At 37.9% G+C, this 27517-nt stretch overlaps 1 protein-coding gene across 2 annotated transcripts in view; it reads left to right on the top strand.

Moving 5' to 3' along the window:
- The first annotated feature begins 3121 nt into the window (after nt 1-3121).
- Nucleotides 3122-27517, top strand: part of rasgef1ba (RasGEF domain family, member 1Ba) — a 76558-nt gene continuing 52162 nt past the window's right edge. The window contains exons 1-2 of one of the 2 annotated variants that reach the window (XM_081365049.1): nt 3122-3481; nt 21572-21619. In XM_081365049.1, the coding sequence (XP_081221175.1) occupies nt 3413-3481; nt 21572-21619 (117 nt within the window). In that variant the 5' untranslated portion in view covers nt 3122-3412. Of the gene's footprint in view, nt 3482-12178; nt 12280-21571; nt 21620-27517 lie in introns of those variants that run through there. The other variant, XM_081365051.1, reaches the window with a different exon arrangement.

The following is a 27517-nucleotide window of genomic DNA, read 5'->3' as shown; positions in this document are numbered from 1 at the left end:
CATAGGGTGTAAAAGTGAATGAAGGATTAGACGGAATTAGATACCTGCTGCTGCCAATAAAACAGAAGGGAACAAACTAACTGTACAAGAAATTGTCATCATGCTAGATGTTAAGTCAAGTTTTTTTCAGAGGTGCAGCAGCTTGTGCCTTAGGACACGTGAATCTGGATTTTTAACAGCGATGGCAAAACACAATTTGCATCAAATGTGCCTAATCACAGACTGCCAGCTCTGTCACTGCCACAGACATTCTTATGACCACTGGGCAACCATTTGATTTGTGATTCTCAGTCACATTTGATAAACATTAAAGTGTGAATTACAATTTCATGCCAGGGACAGACTGAGTGCGAGTCTCTTTATCTTGCTGTTCCGCTTGCATTATGTATGTTCACCAGGCCATCAGCCTATGTTAAAATGCTCTGAACACATTTGGGAGCACATTTGAACTCGGGGTTTTTACACATTTAGGTCATCTCCAGGACATGAGGAAAGAAGGTCTCCAGAGACCCCAGCCACTCATGAACTGCTCTCGCTGCTTCCATCAGGCATCATGTCCCGCATCAGCAGGCTGTTGAAATGGCATTATGACTGAACACCAACCAACCTCTCAGCATTACACTCGAATAATCACACTCCACTGTATAAATAATGCTATTTATTATCACCTCATCACAAACATTATTTAGCTAATTACTGAATCTCTTACTCACATCATGCTCCATCTGTATACAGTAACCCTAATATTTATTCTGTCATTGCATTCTACATTGTATTCTCTTAAAGAGAAAGTTCACCTAAAAATGAACCTTCTGCCACCATTTACTCAACCTCATGTCATTCTCTATGACTTTTTCCTCTTCTGTTTAACACAAAAGGAGACTATAAATAATGCACTATTTGCCATTTTCCATGCATTCACAATGATTGGGGACTGGAGTATTTAGGATTCAAAACTGTCATAAAAGTGAGGCAAAAAAAGTCAGAATTGTGATAAAAAGTTGCAATTATATTTTACATGTTTTTTATACTACAAGGCTGTTGAATGCCTGATTCTGATTGGTTGACGAACACTCTAAGTGTGCATTTATTTTCAGGGAAATGGCTAAAGTAGTTCCAGGCATGTCTTGACCACATTACAGTTCCATATCACTTCGCCAAATGATTTGTACAGCCTACAGAACCAAGGAAAAAAACGATTATTTAAAAAAAAAATTGCCACAAAATGTTATGTATTATGCATTTGTATTATGAAATGGAGATTTCTCTCTCACTCCTACTTGCGCATTTTCAGCACTGCTCTGATGATTTTATCTGTAAAATAGTTTAGCAACTTAAAAGCTACATGGCGTTTCTCACTAGCAAGAAACAGATAAATGTAGCTTCGCTATTAGGCTATGCTGGTGCACTAGTAGATAAACGGAGCTTTGCACTGTACGCTAAACGCACAGACTCAGGTAATTCACACGTTAAAGGGTTAGTTCACCCAAAAATTCAAATTCTGTCAGTAATTACTCACCCTCATGTTGTTCCAACCGCGTAAGACCTTCGTTCATCTTCGGAACACAAATTAAGATATTTTTGATGAAATCTGAGCCATGTTTCACTCCTCCATAGGCTTCTATGTGACCGAAACTTGCTGGCCCAGAAAAGTTATTAAAGAGATCGTTAATATAGTCCAAGTGACTCCAGTGGCTCAATCTTAAGTATATCAAGCGACGAGAATACTTTCTGTGCGCAAAAACAAATAAAAATAACGACTTTATTCCACTTTTCATTTCCTTCTCTCTGGGCCTCTAGTTGGTTCGCGTAGTCTTTTTGCGCACAATGCGTAGCGCGTCTGTGTTACATGTCACCACGTAGGCTCACTATTGGCCGACGCCGGTCATGTGTGTGTTGCGTGATGACGTGCAACACAGACGCGCAGCGCAAAAACACTACGAGGCCCAGAGAGAAGGAAATGAAAAGTGGAATAAAGTCGTTATTTTTGTTTGTTTTTGCGCACAAAAAGTATTCTCGTCGCATGATAAACTTAATGTAGTGCCACTGTAGTTACTTGGACTATTTTAACGATGTTTTAATAACTATTCTGGGCCGGTGAGTTTCGGTCACACTGGAAGCCTATGGAGGAGTCAAAATTCTGTCAGATTTCATCAAAAATATCTTAATTTGTGTTCCAAAGATGAACGAAAGACTTACATGGTTGGAACAACATGAGGGTGAGTAATTACTGACAGAATTTTCATTTTTGGGTGAACTAACCCTTTAATCTCTCTCTCTCTCTCTCTCTAATAATATTAAGTCTACTATCATTGGCATGTTTTATGGACAAAAACCTGACAAAAGTCTTGAAATACATCATCTGAACAATTTTTGAGGTGTGGTAACCGTAGTATAAGCGGAATAATTGACTCTGGGCCATTGAATTATTAAAAAAAGAATGCACACAAGGTAACAGCCACATCCTTACCACCTCAGGTGTGCGTTTCCCCCCCTAATAATTCAACGGCCCGGAATCAATTATTCCGTACCTATTCCATGGCAGAAACAAGCATATGAGTGACAGGTTGTCCCGCCCTTGCGCCAGTAAACACGTCATCCGAGATGAGAAGAGATATAGCTGCAATTGGGAGGTTATTTTGATTAAAGCATATAGGCCTACGACATGCACATAAATCTATAAGGATAATGATGTGCACGAATAAATAATTTATAATAAATATAGCCTACTACAATATACATAAAAAATCAGAATTGTCCATTTTAATTTCATGATGACTTTAAGTCATTAATCACTAATACATTTCCCATCCAGTAGCCTAAGTCTGACCGCTGTCTGACAAGAGTTTTGAACGAATTTCTCAAAAGCATCGTAAGCCTAAATTGATCGTAGAGAAACGCAGCCCAGATAAATTTAACTTAAGTTTCAACAGGTTTATATTATTTTTGCGCTATTCTCTCAAGGTGAGTGAGTGCACTTTTGAAGGCTTCGAGTTCGACGTGAAAGTGTGGTCTCGTTAAAACAGACAGTCAGAAAACTTCCTTTAGATTCCAGAAAGAATCAGGCAACCTGTCGGAGCTTTACATGTGTGTATCTGGCGTCCCCTCACCGATCCTCCCTCCCCTACACGAGGATTACAAGTGGCGTTCAATGAGCTCGACTGCACCGCGCTCGCAAGCAGACACACGCGCTCTTCACTAGACAAAGACAGTGAGCTGTCACACCTTTAAAATGACTCCCGTTTGTTCAGACTGAAAGAAATGCTGAAAGGAAAATCCAGGGAGCGAAAAATCGGTCTGTTGTGCAGTAGGAAACCGCTGCTGGAACAAGACTACCTGTGGGCACTGTAGTGAGACAACAGCAGCCAGCGGCGATTTCAATCTTCCGGCGGAACACACAACACATATTTATATGGCAAAGTTCCTCGCCGAGCTGCTGGGATGTACACTGCCCGAAAAAGGAGCATCTCCCATCTTCGAGGTGAGATCAAAATGCGTCTTGTAGTAATCTGGTTGTTGAAGCTATTAAAGTGATGCTCAGGTTAGTGGAGGAGGCAGACTGGTACCTTCACAGCAGTTTGTTAACGCTGCTGCCACACAATGGGGAGCTCACCTGAGCAGTTAAATAATGGTTCAAGCTTAGGCTATATCCTATTTACCTAAACAAACACATAAAAAGCTTTTCATGTATAAAACAGTGTGTTCGGGTGGATATGAAACCTAAATCGTTAAATGGCAATGGAAAGGAGACAGCCTTGATGTCCTTAAGAAGCTCCAGATTGTATTTGGGTCAGTGTGTCAGAGGAAATTGCACCTGTACACAAAACAGCATATCTGGAACCTCAAACACAACATATGAGGAGATGGATATCATGAAATGTAAGTTATTGAAGTCTGTCCAAAAGATCCATTTCATACATGTTGTCAAAACAAAGCCTTCCAACCAATATAACTAAATTTACTGCAAATCATGTTCTATTTGGACTATCTTTGTGATATGAAAACTGCATGAATCAGTCCGATTCTTTTCATTTACAGATGTACTTTGCATTGTGCTCCATGCTTCAACTGTGCAGTCAATGGATTATGAATAAGCAAGCACGCATATACTTTGTATCATGGTAAACCCCCACATGTTCGTGCACCTTGTGATGGCAACACATTCCATGTCTTATGAAAATATGTTTGTTTGGATGGTTTGTTTATCATGTCAGCTGCTGCTTGATTTACGTTATAATCACCCAGATTAAGCCATTTCAAATCAGTGTGTGTGAGCATCAAATTAATCTATGCTTTTCAATTATCTCTTGAAATGTGTTGGTGATGGTCATAATCGGCCCGTAATGGCAGTTTCATTGAGTGAAGAACAACTGCAGTACGGTGGTGTTGAGGGATTAGCGCCCGGGCCGTTATATAAGAGAATATTCTGTTTGTTCTGCACAAAGCCATCAGATCAGCCTTTGCCTCTAATCTCATCATGCCTTTCTTCCCCTTGTGTTGCTGTTTAAATTTTAAACTCTCTGTGTGTCTTGTGTCCTGCTGTTTTGCATTTATCTTAATTGATCTTTTTCTTTGATTAGGAAGTGTTGTAAGAAAGAATAACAGGCCTAGAGTCGTTTAGGTTGTTGGGTTTTGATCAAATTTAGGTTTAGGTCTGTTGAGTGCAGTAACTGCAGTTTGTTTTTGTTTGACTTTAGTTTTAAAATGGATCAACACTTTCTTTTCATAAAAAAAGTTTGATAGCACTTTGATAGTGTTGTCATAATTTCAGCAGAAATACTTGAGGAAATATCTTAGCCACTATTGAGGGGGGTATATTGGCCTTTAGGTCAAAAGAGTTGAGAGCCATTGGGTTAGAGATTAGTGGCTAGATTAGATTTGGGTTTGTTGTATTGGTTGTTTTAAATTTGACATGTGTTTTTGTAGCTTACTTGGGCTCAGGAATTAGCTTTCTAAAAATGTCCATTAAAAGAGTTGAAATGATTGGAGAATGTGGCTGGTCAGATTACTGTGGTGTGGAGGGGTTAACATTTACATTTATGAATTTAGCAGATGCTTTTATCCAAAGCGACTTACAAAAGAAGAACAAAGCATTCGTCAAAGAGCCAACAATCGTTGTTGTACACAATGCCAGGCTTATTAGACAACTAGATTAGGAAACCAGCTAGAAAAAAAATGAAAGAAAAAAATGTTTTTTTAGTGTGTGTAAGTGCATTAGAGTGTGAGGTCATTGAATGTTGAGTTAGCTCAGATCTGGTCCTCATTAGTGTCCTGTGGTCACTTGTTTGACACTCAGTATGAGACTGAGTCGGGCAAGGTGAACACACATGCACACACACAAACATCACACACAACCACGCTTTGCCCCCCACGTACACGCATGCCTGCTTGAAATTTGGCTGCTTGAATTATTATTCTTATTTAATTTTTTTACCTAAAATCAAATATTTTCAGTTTAATTTGTACTTGAAAGCATCCTAATAAAATTTTGAAACATTTTATAGCAAAGTTTTATCATTTAAAACAAATTGATTAAGCCTAACAAAATTATGAATTCATTAATTTATAAATTTTTACAGTATGCAAGCCTTTTAAGTCCTTTTTAGAGTGTATTTTCAAATAGATATGTCATTTTTCACAGCAATAATACAGCTGGTGTACAATACCATAAAAGGATTTCAAAAAGTAATTGTACTATGTCTGATCTCACCAAGGGCACCATGTACAGTCAGGACTGCTACTACATCATTCAGTTCTTTGAAAGATGTGTAGAGTATAGCACCCGAACAAATGTCATCTTCATAAATGGATTTTGAGATATGGAGGGATGAGAGAGCAAAAGTCCCATCCTGAGAGGAGTTTTCATTTAGAGGGCATATGCTCTCAGCTTCACTCCTAATCAGACCCACGTCAGGATGTTCTCGACTGGTCATTTCATAGTGGACACTAAAATGCTGCCAGCCAAAACTGAACCCATTTCTTCCCTTAACACTGGAACTGCCATGGCGGTCATTTTGACTATTTTGAATTTTATATCTGCAATAACATGTTGAAAAAATAAATACAATCCTGCTGGTACCTGAGTTTTCCTAAAAGTGTCTGTATTTTCATTTAAAATGTTTTTCATATAAATTACACATAAGGCAAAAAAACAAATGAACATATTTACCTATTTCAGCCATAAACGGTCATATTGACCGCACTGAATTTCGCGGTATTATTATACATACTGTATACCAATATACGCAACAATAAAATGTGGTAAAAAATACACTAAACATATTCAACAATAAATCATTTAAATGTAATGATATTCAGAACAGAACAAGAATGAAAAAATAACTATAAACAAGCCAAAATGAAATAGGCCTACTAAGCGAAAGTGAAAGTAAGTGGCGTTAGGCTCACGTAACTCTCTAATTAGAATCAAAATGTTTCAACATTTGCGATGTATTTGGATGGTAAACTATTTTTTATTATAGGCTTTGTACTTCACTCATGTTCCAATATTGACGGAAAAAAATCATCCTCTTCACACGCGCAAAATGGTACGAATTGTACTAGGCTACTGAGAAACAGAGCAGTGGAATTTTTATATGTTAGGTTGACTATTTTATTATAATATTTTATTATGGTTACAATGAACAGGCTGCAATGTCAAGATTGCAATGCTGGAATATGGTGTGTGTGTGTGTGTGTGTGTGTGTGTGTGTGTGTGTGTGTGTGTGTGTGTGTGTGTGTGTGTGTGTGTGTGTGTCGGCGGGCGCGGGCGCGATCGAACAGTGGAAACATGAAAACATAGGCTAGGCTACTCCGTCATTTTGTTCAGGACATCTACGGATATTATTTATTTATAAATGTATAATTAAACTTGTTTAAATGTACAGTTTGGTGTTGTTTTGTTTTTAAAAGACATCCTAAATGCATTAATCTCTCAATTGGGTATTTATCATTAAAGATAAAGAGTTTGGAATCTAGCGGTCAAAATGACGGCTTGCGGCAGTTCTAGTAGGCCTAGTTATGGAATTCTGGCACTTCTAGTGTTAAACTAAAAACTGCTGGGTAATTGACTCGATTGGTGTGAGCTTAGAAATGACTGGACCTTATAAGAAGAATTTATGCTGCAATTTATGTCTTTTTAGCTGGAATGTTGCAGCTTTCTCTAAAGCTAAAGCTGTTATCAATTAGGTTTAAACACACTTTATGATCGCTACTCTAGTTTGATATGTAAAACTGCAAATGCAACTTCTCTCAAAATGCTTTTTTCCAATTTCATTCATTCAAACAAGGCTAAAACACAACTTTACTATTAGTATAGGTTTTGGTATGGTTTGTTTGAGTGCATAAGCATTGAGCATCCATAGTGTTTATTTAAAGTGTAGTGCAGAGATAAACTCATGTAGAAACTATGTATATTTTTAATGTTAACTTTTCTCCTATTTCTTCCACTGTGAGGCAGTATTTAGAGAGGCCATCTCAAAAGTGAGAACCACTGTTTACCATTCAGTTTTGATGTGTGTGGGTCTTGTGTTGTTTTGACACTGAAATCTGCTTAATATGTTGGTTTCATGCAGAAGTGTCTAGAAGAAAACGTGCTGCTTTATCCTAACTTGTTAAAGGGATAGTTCACCCAAAAATTAAAATTGTAATTAATTACTCACCTTCATGTCGTTCCAAACCCTTAAGGCGTTCGTTATGAATTGAGCGGTTTAGTCCAAATTTTCAGAAGAGACATGATTGCTGATGAACAGATTGAATTTAGGCTTTTATTCACATATAAACATTCATCAACTCAAACATCAGTTGTAGTAAATGGAAGCTCAAGCATGTTCGTCTGACGTGCGAGAACCAATGAGGTTCATTCTCGTGTTACGCAGCACGTTTGAGCTTCTGCAAGAACCAATGAGGTTCGTTCTCGTGTTACGCAGCACGTTTGAGCTCCTGCAAGAACCAATGAGGTTCATTCTCGTGTTACGCAGCACGTTTGAACTTCTGCAAGAGATTTGTTCTCCTACGTCAAGCAGGTTCGGTTGAGCTTCTATTTATGTTCGCTGATCAATGTTTATATGTGAATAATAGCCTTCAATCTGTTCATCATATAAACTGATCGTTTCTCTTCAGAAAATTTTGGACTAAACCGCTCAATTCATATGGATTAGTTTTATGATATATTTCTGAACTTTTTGAAGCGTCAAAGTTTCAATTGCGCAGCTGTCAATAAAGGGACAGAAAGCTCTCAGATTTCATCAAATGGATCTTCATTTGAGATGAACGAAAGGCTTAGGGGCTTGGAACGACATGAAGGTGAGTAATTAATGACAGAGTTTTCATTTTTTGGTGAACTATCACTTTAATTGAATGAAAAAGGAGAACAACTGGTTATTATTACTTCCTTCACAAAACTTCCATACATAAAGAGATGAGTGTGATCAGTGCGGTTATTAGATGTGAGTTCTCAAGGATTATGGAGGTTACAGACAGCTCAGCATACAGAAATGTTGCTGCAAAGATGATGCCTTAACCATTCTCAGCCTGATCAGCATATTTTAATATTTTAGGAATAACGCAAGAGACATTCACTGGAAGATAACGATTTCCAGACAGTGGAAGCAAGTGACCTTTAAGATATCCAACTGTTTTCAAAACATCAGTAAGAAATGTCACAGATTCAACAGAATATGCTGCTTATTATTTTTACAATATCTGTTGAACAAATAACTTAAAGGTTGTGAAAGATTGCACATCTTTCTATACACTCACGAATGCTTCGATGAAACACTTCTGTGTGTCTGATGTTAGTTTTCTCATCTGTTTGGACAATGGACTGACATTTATGCTTGTTCCTCAGTTTTACACATTTTTCCTTGTCCCTCGGTCATCTTTAGAATGAAATATAAGTTATAGGACAGAAAGAGACATAAATTACATTATGCCAGCAGCCATATCACCATGTAGCCCAAGACTGGTTGCCCACTGAAGCTAAGCAGGGTTGAGCCTGGTCAGTACCTTGATGGGAGACCTGAGAAAAACCAGGTTGCTGCTGGAAGAGGTGTTAGTGAGACCAGCAGGAGGTGCTCACCCTGTGGTCTGTCTGGGTCCTAATGCCCCAGTATAGTGACGGGGACACTACACTGTCAAGGAGCACCGTCCTTCAGATGAAACGTTAAACCGAGGTCATGACTTTCTGTGATCACAAAAAAATCCCAGGATGTCTTTCGAAAGAGTAGGGGTTCAACCCCGTCATCCTGGCCAAATTTTCCCAGTGGCCTCTGTCCATCATGGCCTCTTAATCATCCGTATTCATACTCTTTGAGTGCCGAGAAAAGCTGATTTGTTTAACCTTGTTTTTAATGGATTTTCAGTGCAGCACAATAGGAAAGTGAAGGCCGGACTTGTGTACCGTGTCCTTTTGTATGTCAGAAACATTGACCTACCCCCTCTTTCACTCAAAAGTCTGTTGGTGGAAGTTAAATTCATAGATGATTCAATGTCCTTCAGCATTGAATTTGTTCTACAGCTGAATAGCTGAAACCAGCATGTTTGAGTTTAAACATGGTTGACTCAAGAAAATAAAATGCTGTGCAAAGTAATGGCTTTTGCCACAATCAGTCATGAGGTAACCACAAACCGCTTTTTCGTAGCGGAAGGGAATATAGTTTATGCTGAATAGTACAGAGTCGTGTTGGTGATCTAGTTAAGCATTTTGTCTGTGTTGCTTTGTAAATACAACTCTGTCTGTATCATCGTTGTTCTTTTTTCTTTGTGTGAGTGTTGGAGATTAATTTGACTCCATTTCCTTTTTCATGCCTTTATGCTGAATTGTTTTTTTTGGGTCAAAAGCTCAGTGTTGATATAGTTAACTTACTTCTATACTATGGTATCTTAAGTTCACCGAAATTTCTGCCATCATTTAGCCTCATTCATTTATTTCTAGTAAGTATGACTTTCTTGCATGGTGCACAAGAGGAGTTATCTAGCAGAAAGTTGTTTTGTTTTTTCAATTGGATGAAAGTGAAATAACCACCCTTTTATACAGTATATACAGTACAACCATTATCAAAGTGTTTCCAGAGGCAATGGTTAAATCAACACAAGATCCAAGTCAAATGTGAAAGTATCACCAATCATGAATTTCTCAGACCATGTAAACATACTTTATTTATTGTTAACAATTTGTGGCTTTAAATTTACATGATTATTAAGTGTTATTTGTTAGAAGTCATGTTTTAATGTAAATTATTCATAGCTGCTTTAAACCATTAACGTTTATAATACCATCATAATTGCAATTTTGAAAAATATGGAAACCTGTTCAGACAGTATACTGGCTTATAATAATTATAATCTTGATAATTGCTAATATAATGGTTTAAATTACGTTTTAACATAATTATGTGCTTCTCATGTAGGAATGATTTCATTTTCATAAATGTATTCTCTAAGGTCTGCGTTTACAGTATGTGCAGCTATTTTCTGCTGAAAGGGCTTTGAAGGCTTTATCTCTTTTTGTGCCTATTAAGAGTTTTTAATTGACCTTCATTGACTCTTATCTGAGGCAATTTCCATTTTAATGAAAGAGTTTTGACTGGGGTAACGGATCCCTCTTTCCTGGGCGTAATTCTGGCTTTTCACTTGAAAACATAAGCATACTGAGAAGAGAGTAGCCTATAGTTATACTCCTTTATACCCAGACCATTATTGTTTATTGATTGTTTTCTGTTAAAATTGTTTTTTTTTTCTTGTATGTTGATTATGGTGATCAAACATCAACATCACAATTATGTCCAAAGATACACCGAAATGGTTGTCTTGAGATGCTCTAACATGCATTCAATGCTCTATTTTTTCCTCTCACAGTGAATTAATTTGAATTAATCAGGAAAACAGGGAAAGCCTCGGTTTTGTTTCTACAGCATAATCTCATCAAACAACGCTTCTCTTGGAGACCTTCTCCTCCCGATGCCGTGTGTCAATCTTCTTTGTGTCTCGTTAGTCATGAACAAAGGCCCCGCTCAATCCACCTGCTGTTTGGAACTGGGAATCATCAGGCTCAAGGTCTCAAAAGAGAGACATGTCACTCACACATAACAAGCTAATCAGCAAAGATCTTGGCGGCGAATTACGCGAAGGGACTTACAATGGAAAAGGTGCTTGCCAAAAAGATTTTTAATGAACACTTGGTTGCCTGCATATTGTAACTAATGCCTCTTGTGCTTTCATAAGCAGCTGTGTTTCTAAATCATAGGAAGCTCTCTCAACCTAAATAATAAGAGCTAATTTGCACAAACCTTGGTTAATTTGTATAAACAGTCCTTTTTTGTATTTGAGAGGACTGAAAACCCGTTTCAGTCCTCTCAAATACACCACAAGGGGGCTCCTATACATTTCTAAACTCTGTCCAAAGACCCACTTCAAAAAGTGGAGATAAAACCGTCAAGTGATAAATTAAGTAGTGCATTACAACACTGACTTAGTGTTTTAGAAATGTTTTGCCTTTCATGGAAAGGTGAAGTGGGGTCCAAATGTCTGAGACCACTATTAAAAATATATTTTTTGCATTTTTCTATGGCAAAACAGAATACAAGTCAAATACAATTTCAGTTTGAAAATGTAAAAGAACAGCTGATCTTTTGTACAAAGGGCTTTACATGGTTAATTAAACTATTTGGTTAGTGACTAAGACATTAAATCCTAAAACTAAATCCAAAAAAATTTTTTTTTTTATGTCCAGGTTTTATATAGATTCTGAATGCCAGATTTTCAATGTTATTCTGACCTCTACAATCTTCAGTCATTCAGATCTCCATCTGTTGAATATGCCTTTTAACAGGGCTTTTGTAATTATATGAAAGCTCCAATATTTTAGTGAGCCTTCAAGAGCAAGACTGGGGTAATAAAATATCACATTGGCTTTCTCTCAAGACCTTTCTCAAGATGTCAAGGTAATTCATCCTGAACTGTAAAAAAAAAAAAAAAAAGACCATCTACGTTATTTAGTCCTTTTGTTTTATGAGACATGTTCTGTGCATTTGCTGCCTGTCACACACTGTGAGAGAGGACTCACAGCTGGGCAGGCCAGAGGTGAGCAGACACTGTCAGGACATCAGATGTTAGTGCACTGATGGGACCTCAGCCTGCCGTATCTCATCCCCATGACAGCCATGCACTCCGTCACCCTGACGCTGATAAAATGGATGCCCGCTGGATGGAGCGGCTGCCTCTGTGCTTTCCACACTTTCACCAGGCTTGACCGACTGCGTCAGCCAAGGTCAGCTTAATGTAAGTGCTGGTGCTCGTCTGCTTGAAAAGAAGGGAACGAAAAGGGATGGTGTGTGATAATGTGGTAATATACATCCTGTTTAAATAGTTGAACTACTTTAAAGAAAATATTTATATTAATTCTGTCAGCGAATTCCGAAAGTCCTCTGAAATACTCTGCATAGCTTTGTTTGACCCTGATGAAGAAACACTTTGGTATTTGATTGTCTGAAAGTGTCTCCAAAGCAGCTGTTGCTATGAAAGCGTTATTATCAACAGTTTTACTCCTCCATATAAACCCTGAAAGTCCCTTAAGGGAAAGTAGGGCATATATATATATATATATATATATATATATATATATATATATATATATATATATATATATATATATTACCATTTAAAGTTTTTTTTGGTATCTGTATATATTTTTTTAATGAAAGACATTCATCGTTTTAAATTGATCAAATGTGACAGTAAAGACATTTAAAGTGTTACAAAAAAAATCAATTTTAAACGTTTTTTTACGTTTCTAATAATCAAAGAATCCTGAACAAAACTAGCCTGGCAAGCCTAGCAACTCATCATAGACACGGCTCAATCCGAGGGGCGGGATAAACGGCTGTCTTTCAAATTCCCTCTGCACGCAATAGGACAGCGCTTCAACCAACCAGAGCGTTTTCCCAACAGCGCAGCTAACGTTAGTTGATAGATTCAACTTTTGAATCTGGCCGGCAAAACTACGAATACATCTTCCTTTTTTAAGAATGACTTAAGTGCCGTTCTTTGCTCTTTTCTCAAAGAAAAACCTAACTCCAAGTCCTCCAGAGTCGCGGCCAAAGCCGATTCGAAAGACCGCTGTTCTCCATCAGCAGCAGCCATTCTTTGTTTTCAAGTAGCACGGAACCGTCGCAACTCTGTCGTCATTATGTTAAGCCCGCCCCGCCTACTCTATACACGATGTGATTGGCCTGACCCAATTTAGGGTTTTACAGCTCGAAAGTCAACGGAGAGTTGCTAGACTACCCTGGCTGCAAAATAAATTTTGCTGCCGCTAGGGTGCATCTAGATTTCTAGGCTAGAACAAAACAGTTTCCACAAAAATATTTCTGTCATGACAACTGTGTTTGGCATGGTAATGGGTAGGGAGGGGTGTGTGATATTGCCAAAAAAAAAATATTTTTTTTATCATTTTTCGATGATAATTAGACGACATTTTGCTGAGTGTGTTAATTGTTGGTACCTTGGCAGGTTTAGGGCTGCCGTGGACAGCTGACTTCTAAAGTTTTTAAAATTCTCCATATTCTGTGTGGTGGTTAGTTTGCAGCAGTGACAGACATTTTTTATAGACATTTTTACCTTTATAATGCAATTTTTTTTAACCTAATTAAAAGTATGCATCATCTTTTGTGTCAAATTCTTACATTTAATCAATAAATTAAATTAGAATAATAAGACACAAGGGCCGTTTCCAATCAAATGAAATCAGTATAAACAAAATTAATCTTTTCAATGCAGAGGAAACACAGAAGCTACAAATGAAGTGGCATTTAGATGTATTTACGCGGACCGTTTAATGCAACTCAGAGGGACATGAATGCATTTAACCTGCAGTTACAAATGCATAAATAATGTGTTAATGTTTTAAACATAAAACGTTGAAAATTGATATATTGAGATTATTTAAAAAAATGAAAAGATACTTTAAATATGAAATTAAAACCGGCAGTAGGTGGCAGCAAGTCACTGTTAATGAGTGAGTCATTGGGCCTTATCAATGCAGCGCTAGGTGCGACGCAAGTGTTTTTTGCTTGTTTCAGCCTGACACAGTTATCATTTTCACATCCTACGCCACGTTGTTTAAATAGCGAATGCATTTGCGCCCATCTGTTTACCCATGGGCGTGATGGTCTGAAAACGAGGTGTGTTCAGGCGCATTGTTGGCGTGTTACTATTTTATGGTAACTGTAATAGACTGTGCCATTGACCAACGCCGACCTTTTTCCCCATTGTTAAACTAGCAAAAGTGAATTCGGACACGCCCTAAGTGCACTTGCGTTGTGCACTTTAGACCATGCGCTTAGATCGTTAAAATAGGGCCCATTGAGTTTCAACTGATTAATTTAAACGGCTGATTCATTCAGGAACAATCCTAATTAAAGCTGCAAGCAGCGATGAAAGGGCCCTCGCACCCGTGCCATCAACACTCGGTGGCTTTAGGAAGACAGAGCATGGTTGGGAAATGTACATTTAAGGAGGTATATATAGTAAGAGTATGTCAAAGTTAGTAACAAAATGTTTTGTATAATGGTGATAATAGCATGCTTCATGACTCAGCTAAGTGTTGCTAGCATGTTTAGTCTGTTTCTAGCATGCTTAGTACACAATAATTATGTGGTTAGTACTGCATTACTGTGTTAACCATGTCAGTTTCTGTTGCCAGTAGGTGGCGTTATGACTATTGCTGAATATGAGCATGGATGTGTGTTCAGGACAGAACTCTTATCAAACGTGTGAAGTTTGGTGCAAATTGGAAATTGCCTTCTTGAGTAACAAAAAAGTCATGTTTCATTGAATTAGTATTCTTTAGCACTTAGCTAAGCATTGTTAGCATGTTTTAACATGTTTCTAGCATGTTTAGAACTCAATGGCATTTTTAACATGTTGCTAGAACGGCATCAACGTGTTAAACATGTCACTTCCTGTTGCCAGTAGGTGGCGCTATTACTATAAATGAACATTCTCATGTAGATGTATTCAGGCCATGACTCTTATCAAAAGTGTGAAGTTTGGGGCAGATTGGACATTCCATGCCTGAGTTACAGCAAATTCCTATTTAATTGCAATAATAGCATGCTTTAGCACTTAGCTAAGAGTTTGCTAGCATGTTTTAGCATGTTTATAATATGTTGTTAGCATGTTTAAAACTTGCTGGCACTTTTTTTATATGTTATTAGGAGTCCATAACAGTGTTAAACATGTCACTTCCTGTTGCCAGCAGGTGGCGCTATGTCTGTAACTGAATATAAGCATGGTCATGTGTTCAGGACAGAACGCTTATCAAAAGTGTGAAGTTTGGGGCAGATTGGACATTCCATGCCTGAGTTACAGCAAATTCATATTTAATTGCAGTAATATCATTCTTTAGCACTTAGCTAAGTGTTTGCTAGTATGTTTTAGCATGTCTCTAGTATGTTGGTAGGATGTTTAGCACCTACTGGCATTTTTTTATATGTTATTAGGAGTCAAGAACAGTGTTAAACATCCCTTCCTGTTGCCAGCAGGTGGCGCCATGACTATAACTAAATATGAGCATGGACATGTGTTCAAGAGATAACTCTTATCAAACGTGTGAAGTTTGGGGTAGATTGTACATTGCCTTCTTGAGTAACAACAAAGTCCTGTTTCATTGAATTAGCATGCTTTAGCACTTAGCTAAGTATTGCTAGCATGTTTTAATATGTTTCTAACATGTTTAGAACTCAATGGCATTTTTAACATGTTGCTAGAATGGCATCAACGTGTTAAACATGACACTTCCTGTTACCAGTAGGTGGCGCTATTACTATAACTGAATTTGAGCATAGACATGTGTTCAGGCCATGATTCTTATCAAACGTGTGAAGTTTGGGGCAGATTGGACATTCCATGCCTGGGTTACAGCAAATTCCTATTTAATTGCAATAATAGCATGCTTTAGCACTTAGCTAAGAGTTTGCTAGCATGTTTTAGCATGCTTCTAGTATGTTGTTAGCATGTTTAGCACTTGCTGGCACTTTTTTATATGTTATTAGGAGTCCATAACAGTGTTAAACATGTCACTTCCTGTTGCCAGCAGGTGGCGCTATGACTGTAACTGAATATGAGCATGGTCATGTGTTCAGGACAGAATGCTTATCAAAAGTGTGAAGTTTGGGGCAGATTGGACATTCCATGCCTGAGTTACAGCAACTTCCTGTTTCATGGCGAAACATCGAAATTTGTCAGGCCGCCGAGGACCCGCCCTTTGACGAAAACTCAAGATCTTCGCAATTTAACGTCGCAAAGGCCTTAAGATTACACTCACCAAATTTGAAGATGATCAGATTAAAACTGTAGGAGGAGTTCGTTAAAGTACGAGGCCTGAAAATGGCAAAAACTGCACAAAAATCTGAGAGGAAGTTCAAAATGGCTGACTTCCTGTTGTGTTTAGGGCTATGCTTCAAGAGACTTTTTTGTAGGTATTAGGTCATTACACGTATGTACCGAATTTCGTGCACGTACGTGGAACGTTGCGGGAGGCGCACTCCGTTGAACTTTTATAGGTGGCGCTATCGAGCCATTTTGCCCCGTCCAATTCTGAAACCTATATCAGATGTAAATTTTCGCCAGTTCTGACGCGTGTGCAAAGTTTCGTGAGTTTTCGAGCATGTTTAGGCCCTCAAAAATGCAATTCAATGCGGAGAAGAAGAAGAAGAAGAATAATAATAATAATAATAATAAACAGAGCAATTCCAAGAGGGTCCTCACACCATCGGTGCTCGGGCCCTAATAATAATAAACAGAGCAATTCCAAGAGGGTCCTCACACCATCGGTGCTCGGGCCCTAATGAGTCATTAAATCATTAATTCAAAGTCAAATGATTCGTTCATTCACGCAATGTGTTGCTCAGAGACGCAAAACAATTCTGTGGCTTTGTTTGGAACAATTTTCGTTTGCTAAATAGAGCAAAAACAGACAATATTGTATCTAAAATGTAAGTCACTAAATATTAACTTATTTTTTATTGAACTGTTGTATAAAATCTGTATTACATTTGTAATCATTCTGATATTTGGAGAAAAAACGGCACTCCTCATGAGATATTGATTAAGTATGTTAAATGATATAAATATAAATGACATACAGAGGTATTTTTGCCCCCTTATCTTGAATATTGGGTGCATTCTAAATGCTTTTTAGTAGACTATAACATGCTGTGGGACTTGCGGGACTTGCTACTGCCAGTACATACATGACACGCTGCTGTGAGCAAGTAAGACATGCTGCTGCTTTACAATATAGCATACATGAAAGATCTATAGCAGATCTATATAGGTGGATCTGGGGAAGGTGGAGGTTTTCAGAAAGGGCACTACACTGCTAAGGCAAATTTTAACCAAGTATTTGAAGGTTGAGCACGCAAGCTCTTTGGCTACTGATACAGCAGGACCCAATAAGCTGTGCTCTGTAGAGAATGACGTGATTGCAACCAGTTTGAGTTAAGGACTTATAAGCATGTGCCATCTAGAGTTTCATGACAGAACTTTGTATTAAGCAGCACAACTGTTATCAACATCGATAATTAAAAGAAATATTTCTTGAGCATCAAATCAGCATAATTAAAATGATTTCTGAAGGATCATGTGACACTGAAGGGCTGTATTAATGGCAGCTGAAAACTTAAAATGTAATAATAGGCTATTTAAAAATATTATTGTGTTTACTGTATTAAAATAAAGGATCAATGTTAAGCAGGTTAGCATGACCCAGTTAGCCTATTGTAACACAAATTGGATTTAAAGATGACAAATTGCCTATTTCTTGCTGCCATTGAGATGATTGGAAATGTTAATGGATAACCCTCTCTACTCATTATGGACCTTGTGGCCCTATGTATTAAAATAATGCTGTGATGTTGTATTATCACTGTGCTGCAGGATTTAATGTGTTTACATTTTAAAGGAGCTGCATTTGTTGATCATTTGTGCGCTATAGCAACAGCTATTTGAGATATTTATTGTCTACAAATGCTATGAATTGTACTTAAACATTCATTGTCTTGAGTAACAGCCACTGAACTGAACTATTATCCATGCTGCATTTGAATTTGCTTTTGAGAGAACTTGATTGTATTAATTACAGCACTTTATTGGGTTTCTTTGTAATTTACTGTAATGGTATTCTGCTCATATACACCCATTTGATCCTTGCCGTCCTTGACATTTGTGTCTTGCATATAGATGCTTTTACTTCATTATCTCAGTCTGGGGTTTGGTTTGATTGGCACTTGGCATTAAATGTTAACGATGTCAGCACCCCCTCCCAACCACACCTATTTAACAAAAATGTTAAAAACATAAGCTGAAGACTCCTTTCATACAGTCTTATTTGTATTCAAGAGGTGCATCTAATATGCCGTGTTTTCTATCTATGAAGTATTGGGTAAAAAAACAGAGAAAAATATTTGTCTTAGTCAAATTTTGCATTTGAATGCAAATGCTCCACCACCATTATATACATCACACTGATCTAACTGTAAAAAAATACAAAGTGCATACAAATTTTAAATGTGAAATTGTCATTAGATTGAATTGGAACACTTTGACCTGCTTTTCAAAGTTTTTATATAACTGACATAAAGAAAGTTATGTCCATTTTTAAAGAAGAAAAATGCGATGGATAATGCCGGGGACACACTTAACGACTAGCTGAAACATTCTAAGACTGAACTGAACACACTTACATACCGTTTCCAACGACTGGAGCAGATTTTAAACACCGACTGTGAACGCAAGTGTCTCTGACGTGCGTTTGGTCATGATCAGTCGTAAGTATCAAATTACATTCATAATCGGCCTTACAGTCGTTAAGTTTGTCCCCGGCTTAACTTGACTATAGTAAGACTATCTAAGCATTTTATGCAACTGGCACCTCTGGGCAACTGTAGACCTGGAGATCGCTCTGTGTCTTATGTCATAAACTTACCTCCCACACACACACAAGCACTCAGATGCATTATTTAGACTGGAGGAGGCGTTTAGCCTCTCAGACAGCAGAGTCACAATGGAGTGTGACAGAGATTCTGTAGTCCAGCCCAAAAACATGCACATAGCAGGCTGCTGTGGTAACTAGGCAACCGGGCTCCCTCATAATGAAGAACTCTTATGTGACGTGGTTTCTGTTTGCAATTGTCTGTCCTCTCTCATGATTTGTGCATGTTTCGCTCTTAGATATTGAGATTACTCAAGAATTTACATGGGTTGCAGTTTTCTGTGCTATTGATTGATTTGAATCGAAATGGTTTCTTTTTCATTTTATATTTGCCTATTAGGTAAAAAAAATTTTTTAGCTCTTGTGGAAAGGTCCATCATCTTTAATGGGTTGGAGCAGGTGTTGTTACCCCAGGCCCCATGTTTTGTCTACATCAGCTGAATAGATTTACTCTAGAGTCGCAAAATCAACAGTTAATTGCTTTGTCCCATGGAGAGCGGTGGTCTCTGGTTCAGGTCAGTGTTCAAATCTTAGGTTTAGACGCTCATTGAGTGAGGTTGTTAGAGTGGCTTGTGTGTGTGTAAGAGAGAGTATATGAGGTTCATTTTTGATTTTGTGAGGAAGCATCATGATTTGAGTCGGTTAAGGTATTTTTGTGTGTGTTGATGCAGCTGGTGAAGTACAGGCTCTGAGCAGTAAAGGACTGCAGACTGTTTATGAGCCTTGTCTTTGGAAAGAAAATCCAAGCTTGTTTGCTTTTACACGTCATGTATGAAATGTGACATACAGGTTTCACCACATACTTACAAAAAAACTTCCACACACTCCTAAGGCTGGAATACTCCGCAATATGAATTTTGCCCTGATTTACATTCTGGGCGAGTCTACCAATGTTGCTGAAATTCAGAACCTGTCTGATTATTTTAGGCAGTTGGAGATTTTCACAGAAAATCATGTAGTGAGATTCAGACTCTCCATTCGGAGGATATCAAACATGTTTGAACTCCTCAGTGCCGATTATTTTAGAACACACATTGTTTTTATTTGTCATGCGCCTCCTAGCAATGAGGCAAAAGTTTCTGTGCGAGTTTGTGGTGTTCGGAACGACTTGAGACTGGTATTGTGTGATCCTCAGTCGTTTAGTTTATGATGCTCAGATTTTCTCTGTAATTATTTACAAAGTTGAGAAGTGCCGAGTGTTTGTTCAGATTTGTTGTCAAAGCCAGGGGTCAAAGCCCATAATATTTTAAATCATTTATATTTTTAAGGGGGGTCATCGGCTTCTGAAATTATGTTTCGTTAACTTTTCGCAGTGGATAGAAACCAACCCGTGTGCGTGCAATTCATGAATTTTTATTCGCTTTCAAATGCGTGCTCGCTCTGCGCTTTCGCTCGCGTTCAGTGGGGAGGGGAGGGTATTTCCCTCAATTTCATTTCGCTTCTGTACTCAGTCTGAGACAGCGTAATAGCTTTCCGTTTTCCTCCGGCCTGAAAACAGCCGGCCAATCAACGAACAGAGGGCGGGCTGAGAGCCGTGACGTAGACGCTGATTGTACCGTGGATGCGTAGATTTACTTCACATAATCTGCAAAAGTCGTTCACAGCCATGTTCACTCCGGTATTTCGCTCGATGGTTTTGTTTTCGCATCATACATGTGTTTACAGTGTAAGTTCGATGCGGCTGAGCATGCGCATAACACACGCCATAACCAAACGTTATGTGATTGGCTTACGGGTAACCAATGATTTTAAACTTCAGACAAGCGCCCCCCCGCGAGAAAGAAAACACTTTTCAATTATGCCATGCCAGACTCTGTCTACGAAGCAAAGCGAAGTAGCAGAGTTTGGTATTACCAGGCTAAGGGGAGGGAGGGCCCTCTAATGCCCCCCGAATGCCCCCCATTAGCAGCGGATCTGTTTGTCGTGTTGTGTAGTCTATCATCTAGGAACATAAAAACACATCATAAAACATAAAAAATGTTTTTTTTACATTAGGTCTCAAATAATAGTCTTCAAAAATATGGCATTTAATTTTTCTCTTGTATTTTTAGATGAAAATGATGAAATGGTGTTTTTTATACTCACTTGTAAAGACAGGGACTCTTCATGTTTTCTGAAATTAGCCCACTCACTGTCCCTCCCCTTATCCTCTCAAATTTCTGGATCCTTATGATACAGAAACCATTTAGTTAAGGAGTTTAAAAAGCTGCTGACACAAATCATTATTTCCGTGATCCGTATCCTGTTGAATCACATGTCCACTGCACAGAATATTGGAATATTTAAGTTGAATTCTCCTGGAATAAACTGTGCTGTCAAGTTCTATAATGTTTTCTGATCAGATGACCTTTGTGTGGTTGCCATGTTTGATTTGTGTTCACAACTGTCATGCAGTTTATAATACTGCCTTCAACAAATATCAGTTCAGATTCTATTCACTGAAGCAGATTATATTCCCTGAAGTTCTTTGAAACTTTTAGAGAGTGCGAAAGCAAAAATCAGAGTCTTTTTAAGCTGTAGAAAAATGTGTCTCTGTGTTTGTACTTGAACAATAAATTTGTTCTTTTTTCCCCTCAACAGTGCAGGAGTCAGCCACACATCGGACTGAGGCATGTCACCAAACAACGGGTATGTTCTCCATCTGTTTGCCTGTGTTATGTCTTGTATGGAACAGGAAGTATTGATTTTGGAGCTTAAGCTGCAGTTACCCTGAGGCAGGAAACATCAATGATAATTCCCCATCACTGCTTTTTGACAGCAAGACCATTAATATACCAAACATATGGTTATATACACTGTAACACACACCTGATTACTTGAATAGTATTGTGAACTTATATAGTGTTTAATTTTAGGTGTAATATGTTAATATGGCAATACATCATTTTCATAATAAATACTTTCCAGACACTTTTGTCTAACACATATTATTAAAATAAAGAGGTAGTTCTGCCCTCCTGAACAGAGCGATACTGTCATCAACATTAAAATGAGGGTAAGAACAAATTTATGTCTATACCTTTTGTAAATCTAAATAAAATTTTGTAGTGCTTTTTTGTGTAAAGTTATTAATGATGCGCAATCTTCTGAGAAATCAAGCTATGAATGATTGATTTCCAGTCTTTGCATATTAAAAAATTTAACTTCTGTCATCATTTACTCACCCTCATGTAGTTCCAAACCCAAAATGAGGAGCAGAAATATAAAAAAATCTTCATTTGTGTTTTGAAGATGAATAAAAGTGTTGACATGAGGGTAAGTAAATAATTACATATTTTCCATTTTGGGGTGAAACACACTTCAGGCTGAAATAAGAGTATTTTAATATAGAGAAAATGAATTGGTTTTGTATGAAGCGAACATCTAATCTCTTCTCACATCTGTCAGTCTCATGACCTGTCTAATGAAGAAGAAGGAGGTCTTTTTTTACACCTGTATGAACAGCATGACACCAAAGCACTCCATATAGTGAGACTGTAGCCTGATCCACTGTCCCTGCCCTTCAGACAATGCAGCAGTGATGGGGATCAGGCACAAGCTCTCCATCAAAGCCCAGAGCTCTTCCCTGTCCCCATTAACACAGGGACCTCAGTGGCCCCCCACACACTCCGCCATCAGCCCGGCACTGGAGGCGAGGCTTTGATCCTCGCGCGCGTAGACAGTCACGGTCCTTCTGAAGAGTGCGTCTAGGAATGCTTAAACATGACTTTCATCTTCCCAAATTCATATTCTCTTTTTGTCAGCATGTGCTTCACTTGTTCTCAAGGCAATCGTGCCCAGGCTCAGCCGCACCCAAGGTCGACTGGGTTTATCTGACTCTTTGATACTATGCATTTGATGCCAATTTCTTTTTCTTTTTTTGAGACAAGCAGCTGAGTTCAGAAAGACAGCGTTGATGGGAATGTGGAGTATGGATCATGTTGCAAAAGCTTTTGATGAGACTCACCTGACTTTTAGACTTGGTTCACAGAGCCAAATTGTAATAAAAGCACTTCATTAAAAAGTGACATGAAGGGGAATTTATGCAGTGAGAACTACAGTTGGAACCAGTGAAATCTGACGTTTAAAGAAAAAAAAAAAATGTTGTTTTCACTGAAGGTAAGACTGTGGCCCTGAGATGGGTGTATGAGACTAACATTACGGGGGTCTCGTGTTTCACTGTGTGGTTTTCTTTGATATCAAAAGGCTCCTTGGACTGTGCTTGTGTTTTTGGTTGCACCCTTTGCTTTATGAGCTTTTTTTTACCAGTGGAGGGTTAGCATGCTTTATACCTGTATGATCAAAACATATTTTTCATTCTTCAAGGAAAAAAGGAGCTTTATTTTAATACCTGCATATTTTATACTTTGACAGGACCATGAAGTTAGATTACTAAAAAAAGTTTGGAATCTCCCTAGACAAAATGTGGGATTGGACCAAATCAGCATAAATCTTTACTTTGTGATGACTTCACGTTGGTTACGAGAGAACACAGATGATGAAAACATATTAAATATATAGGGACATACCACTTGGGCATGTATTGACTGTCACATGTACACTACTATAAGTTTGGGGTATGGAAGTAAAATAATCTCAAATGTTTTTGAAACAAAAAGCCTGTTGAATTGCACTACTTGAAAAATAATAGGCATTGCATTAACCATGCTTGCATTTTAATGCATTGTATTTTTAGGGCTTGCATTTTTATGGGCTGAAATTCAACATGGTTGAATATTTAAGCTGTGAATATTTCAATTAAAAACATTTCAAACACATTTTCATTATTAAAAATTCCATAATCCATATTCACCTTTCATATTTCACTTCCAAAATATTCAAACTGTTTAAAAATACAACCTATAATATTCAACAGGCAATTTTCGGTCCATTTTATTTCGCTTCCACAAATTCGCTTCCACAAATTCAGTGGTTCAAATTCGACAGTAAATTCAACGGAACTGCAGGAAAAGCAATAGATTATCGAGCATACTATCCATCTGCTGTTAGTCAACCTCACCAGCAGGTGGTGCAAAAGCGCGTGTTGTTGACGAAGACCAGCAACAGTTAGAGCAAGCCATTCATTCATAAAATGAAAATGATTACCCGTATCAGTATATATATGCGGAAAAGATGATAAAGACACAAAAGCTGTGTTTATGTTTCATTCAATAACTTCATTGTTACATTTTGTAGCCTACATGTTATCAGCTTTCTCTACCTACATGAACAGGATTATAATCGTTTCCCTCAATACCTCACACTCAAGGATTCCCCTTCCGTCGGGGCAAAACGCTATCGACTAATACAGTGATATGAAAGACCAAACTCGCACCTTTATGGGGATGTAGGCTGTAGGGACTAAGAATATGAACGTAACGCGCAAAGTTTCATGCAGAGCGTTTCGTGATATACTGGCATAAAATCAACACTTGATCATTAACACTTTCTTTTCTCTTCTCTCTCTCTCTCTCTCCACACACACACACACACACACACACACACACACACACACACACACACACACATATATATGTGTGTGTGTGTGGAGAGAGAGAGAGAGAGAGAGAGAGAGAGAGAGAGAGAGAGAGAGAGAGAGAGAGTAGTACGTTGCATTAGCTTAAACTGGGAAGAGTCATAGTACTTGCTGTTGTCCTCCTATTGTTAGTTTAACTGTAAATCGCTTTGGATAAAAGCGTCTGCTAAATAAATGACTAAATGTAGCCTAAATGTAAAATTGGCTTGACATTGGACATTCGCACATTAAGGGACCGTCTCAAAACTTGCATACAACATTGGCATACACGTTTCTAACTTCAATAGCAAACTTTAATTTATTTGAATAAATATAAAAAATCCAAAGGGTGCGCATTATGCCTGACACTACATGAACACTTTACAGTTGGTTTTATGACTGTAAGTCGTTCTATTCAAATGATATTGAAGTTTGAAACGTGTATACCAAAGACGTATACACTTTTGAGACGGTCCCTAAATGTGCGAATGTCCAACGTCAAGCCAACTTTATGCCAGTCTATCACTGGGAAACGCTCAGCATTAAACTTTGTGCGTTATTCTGAGTCCATCTGCTTGCCTGCGAGTTTGGTCTTTTATATCACAATTAGTCCATTAAAGGGATAGTTCACTTTGATATTAATTTTTGATATGTTTTAGCTTACCTCAAGGGCATCCAAGATGAAGGTGTCTTTGTTTCCGCAGTAGTTTCAATTTGGATATTTTTAGGTCAAACCGTTCTTGTCTGTCAGTCATAATGCAGGTCGATGGTCACTGTATCAAAACACAAGCACAGAGTCCAAATTAAAACAATTCCCCATCGTCCAAATTAAACAATTCCCCCATCGTAAGTACACATTGATGGCCTAAGACACGAAACGAGCGGTTTGTGTGAGAAAACGAACAGTATTTATATCGTTGTTATCTCTTGAAAACAGCACATGTCTAAATGATCTGACGGCGCAGGAGGGTAAAGATATATAGATGTCGCCTTGGCTACTGCAGTTCATTGGAACGAAACCGTAGCCAAGCGACATCTAGTGTATATATCTATACTCGCCCGCGAGCGGGTATAGATGTATACACTAGATGTCGCCTTTGCTACTGAAGTTCATTGGAACGAAACCGTAGCCAAGGCGACATCTATGTATATATCTATACCCGCCCGCGCCGTCAGATCATTTGGACGTGTGCTGTGTTACAAGAGGTAAAAACGATATAAATACTGTTCATTTTCTCACACAAACCGCTCGTTTCGTGTCTTAGGCCATCAATGTGTACTTACGATGGGGAATTGTTTAATTTGGACGATGGGGAATTGTTTAAATTTGGACTCTGTGCTTGTGTTTTGATACAGTGACCATCGACCTGCATTATATGACTGACAGACAAGAACGGTTTGACCTAAAAATATCCAAATTGAAACTACTGCGGAAAAAAAGACACCTACATCTTGGATGCCCTTGAGGTAAGCTAAAACATACCAAAATTTATTTTCAAAGTGAACTATCCCTTTAAGCTACGTTAAGCGTTTTATATGTCCAGCTGGGGAATCCTGACGTTTTGAGGGAAACCCTAATAGCTTGCATGCAGCACATCGCCACAATATAAAGTTAAGGCAACTAAACAACCAAGAGAAATATACGTCAACCTCAAAAATGTAACATTGGATCTGCGTATCCGCATCGGGGATAACATTAACGTATAATCTTGTTCGCGGTAGAGAAAGATGATTGTAGGCTACACAGGGAAAGTAACCGTGAAGACACTGAATTTAACATACAACCGCCGTCATAATAATCACAAATACACTTACATTGCTGTTAAATGAGTTTAATGAATGAATGGCTTGCTCTAACAGTTGCTGGTCTTCGTCAACAACACGCGCTTTTGCACCACCTGCTGGTGGGATTGACTAACAGCAGATGGATAGTATGCTCGATAATCTATTGCTTTTCCTGCAGTTCCGTTGAATTTACTTTCGAATTTGAACCACTGAATTTGTGGAAGCGAATTTGTGGAAGCGAAATAAAATGGACCGAAAATTGCCTGTTGAATATTATAGGTTGTATTTTTAAACAGTTTGAATATTTTGGAAGTGAAATATGAAAGGTGAATATGGATTATTAATTTTTAATAATGAAAATGTGTTTGAAATGTTTTTAATTGAAATATTCACAGCTTAAATATTCAACCATGTTGAATTTCAGCCCATAAAAATGCAAGCCCTAAAAATACAATGCATTAAAATGCAAGCATGGTTAATGCCATGCCTATTATTTTTCAAGTAGTGCAATTCAACAGGCTTTTTGTTTCAAAAACATTTGAGATTATTTTACTTCCATATTGGGGTCAGTGTTGTGTTGTAATGTTTTTGAAAGAAGTCTCTTATGCTCACCACTGCTGCATTTATTTGATCCAAAATAAAGTAAAATAATTATATTGTGAAATATTATTACAGATTAAAAATATCTGTTTTCTATTTGAACATATTTTAAAACATAATTTATTCCAGTGATGGTAAAGCTGATTTTCAGCATCATTACTCCAGTCTTCAGTGTCACATGATCCTTCAGAAATCATTTTAATATGCTGATTTGGTGCTTAAGAAACATTATCTTTGTTGAAAACAGTTGTGTTGCTTAATCTGTTTGTGGAAACCATGAATCTTTAATGGGGAAAAATGGGAAAAGATTCATGATTTGCAGTTGAGAGGATGAGAGGATAAAGCAAGTGCTTCAACCTCTGGGATTTGATTGATCAAATCTCTTTTCTTTATATTAATATACAGTAAGTGGATTATCTATAGGTCACGCCAGATGTGTTCCGCTCACATCTAAATGATAATACATTGCACTCAACTAATAAAGAGGTCAGAGGGCACATGAGGGGTTGTTTATAGCAGGGTTGTTTCCTCTGCGGAGGCAGTACAAATATTATGAAACATGACACCAAAAAGTGTATAAATCATTTGTTTTTCTAGTGACACTAGTTGTTTCCATCGACCTATTTTTATGTGCACTTTTGGATATC

The sequence above is a fragment of the Scardinius erythrophthalmus genome (genome assembly GCF_964197995.2).
Source record: "Scardinius erythrophthalmus genome assembly, chromosome: 5".
Taxonomy (NCBI): Eukaryota; Metazoa; Chordata; class Actinopteri; order Cypriniformes; family Leuciscidae; genus Scardinius; species Scardinius erythrophthalmus.
This window is presented reverse-complemented; position numbering and strand designations above follow the sequence as displayed.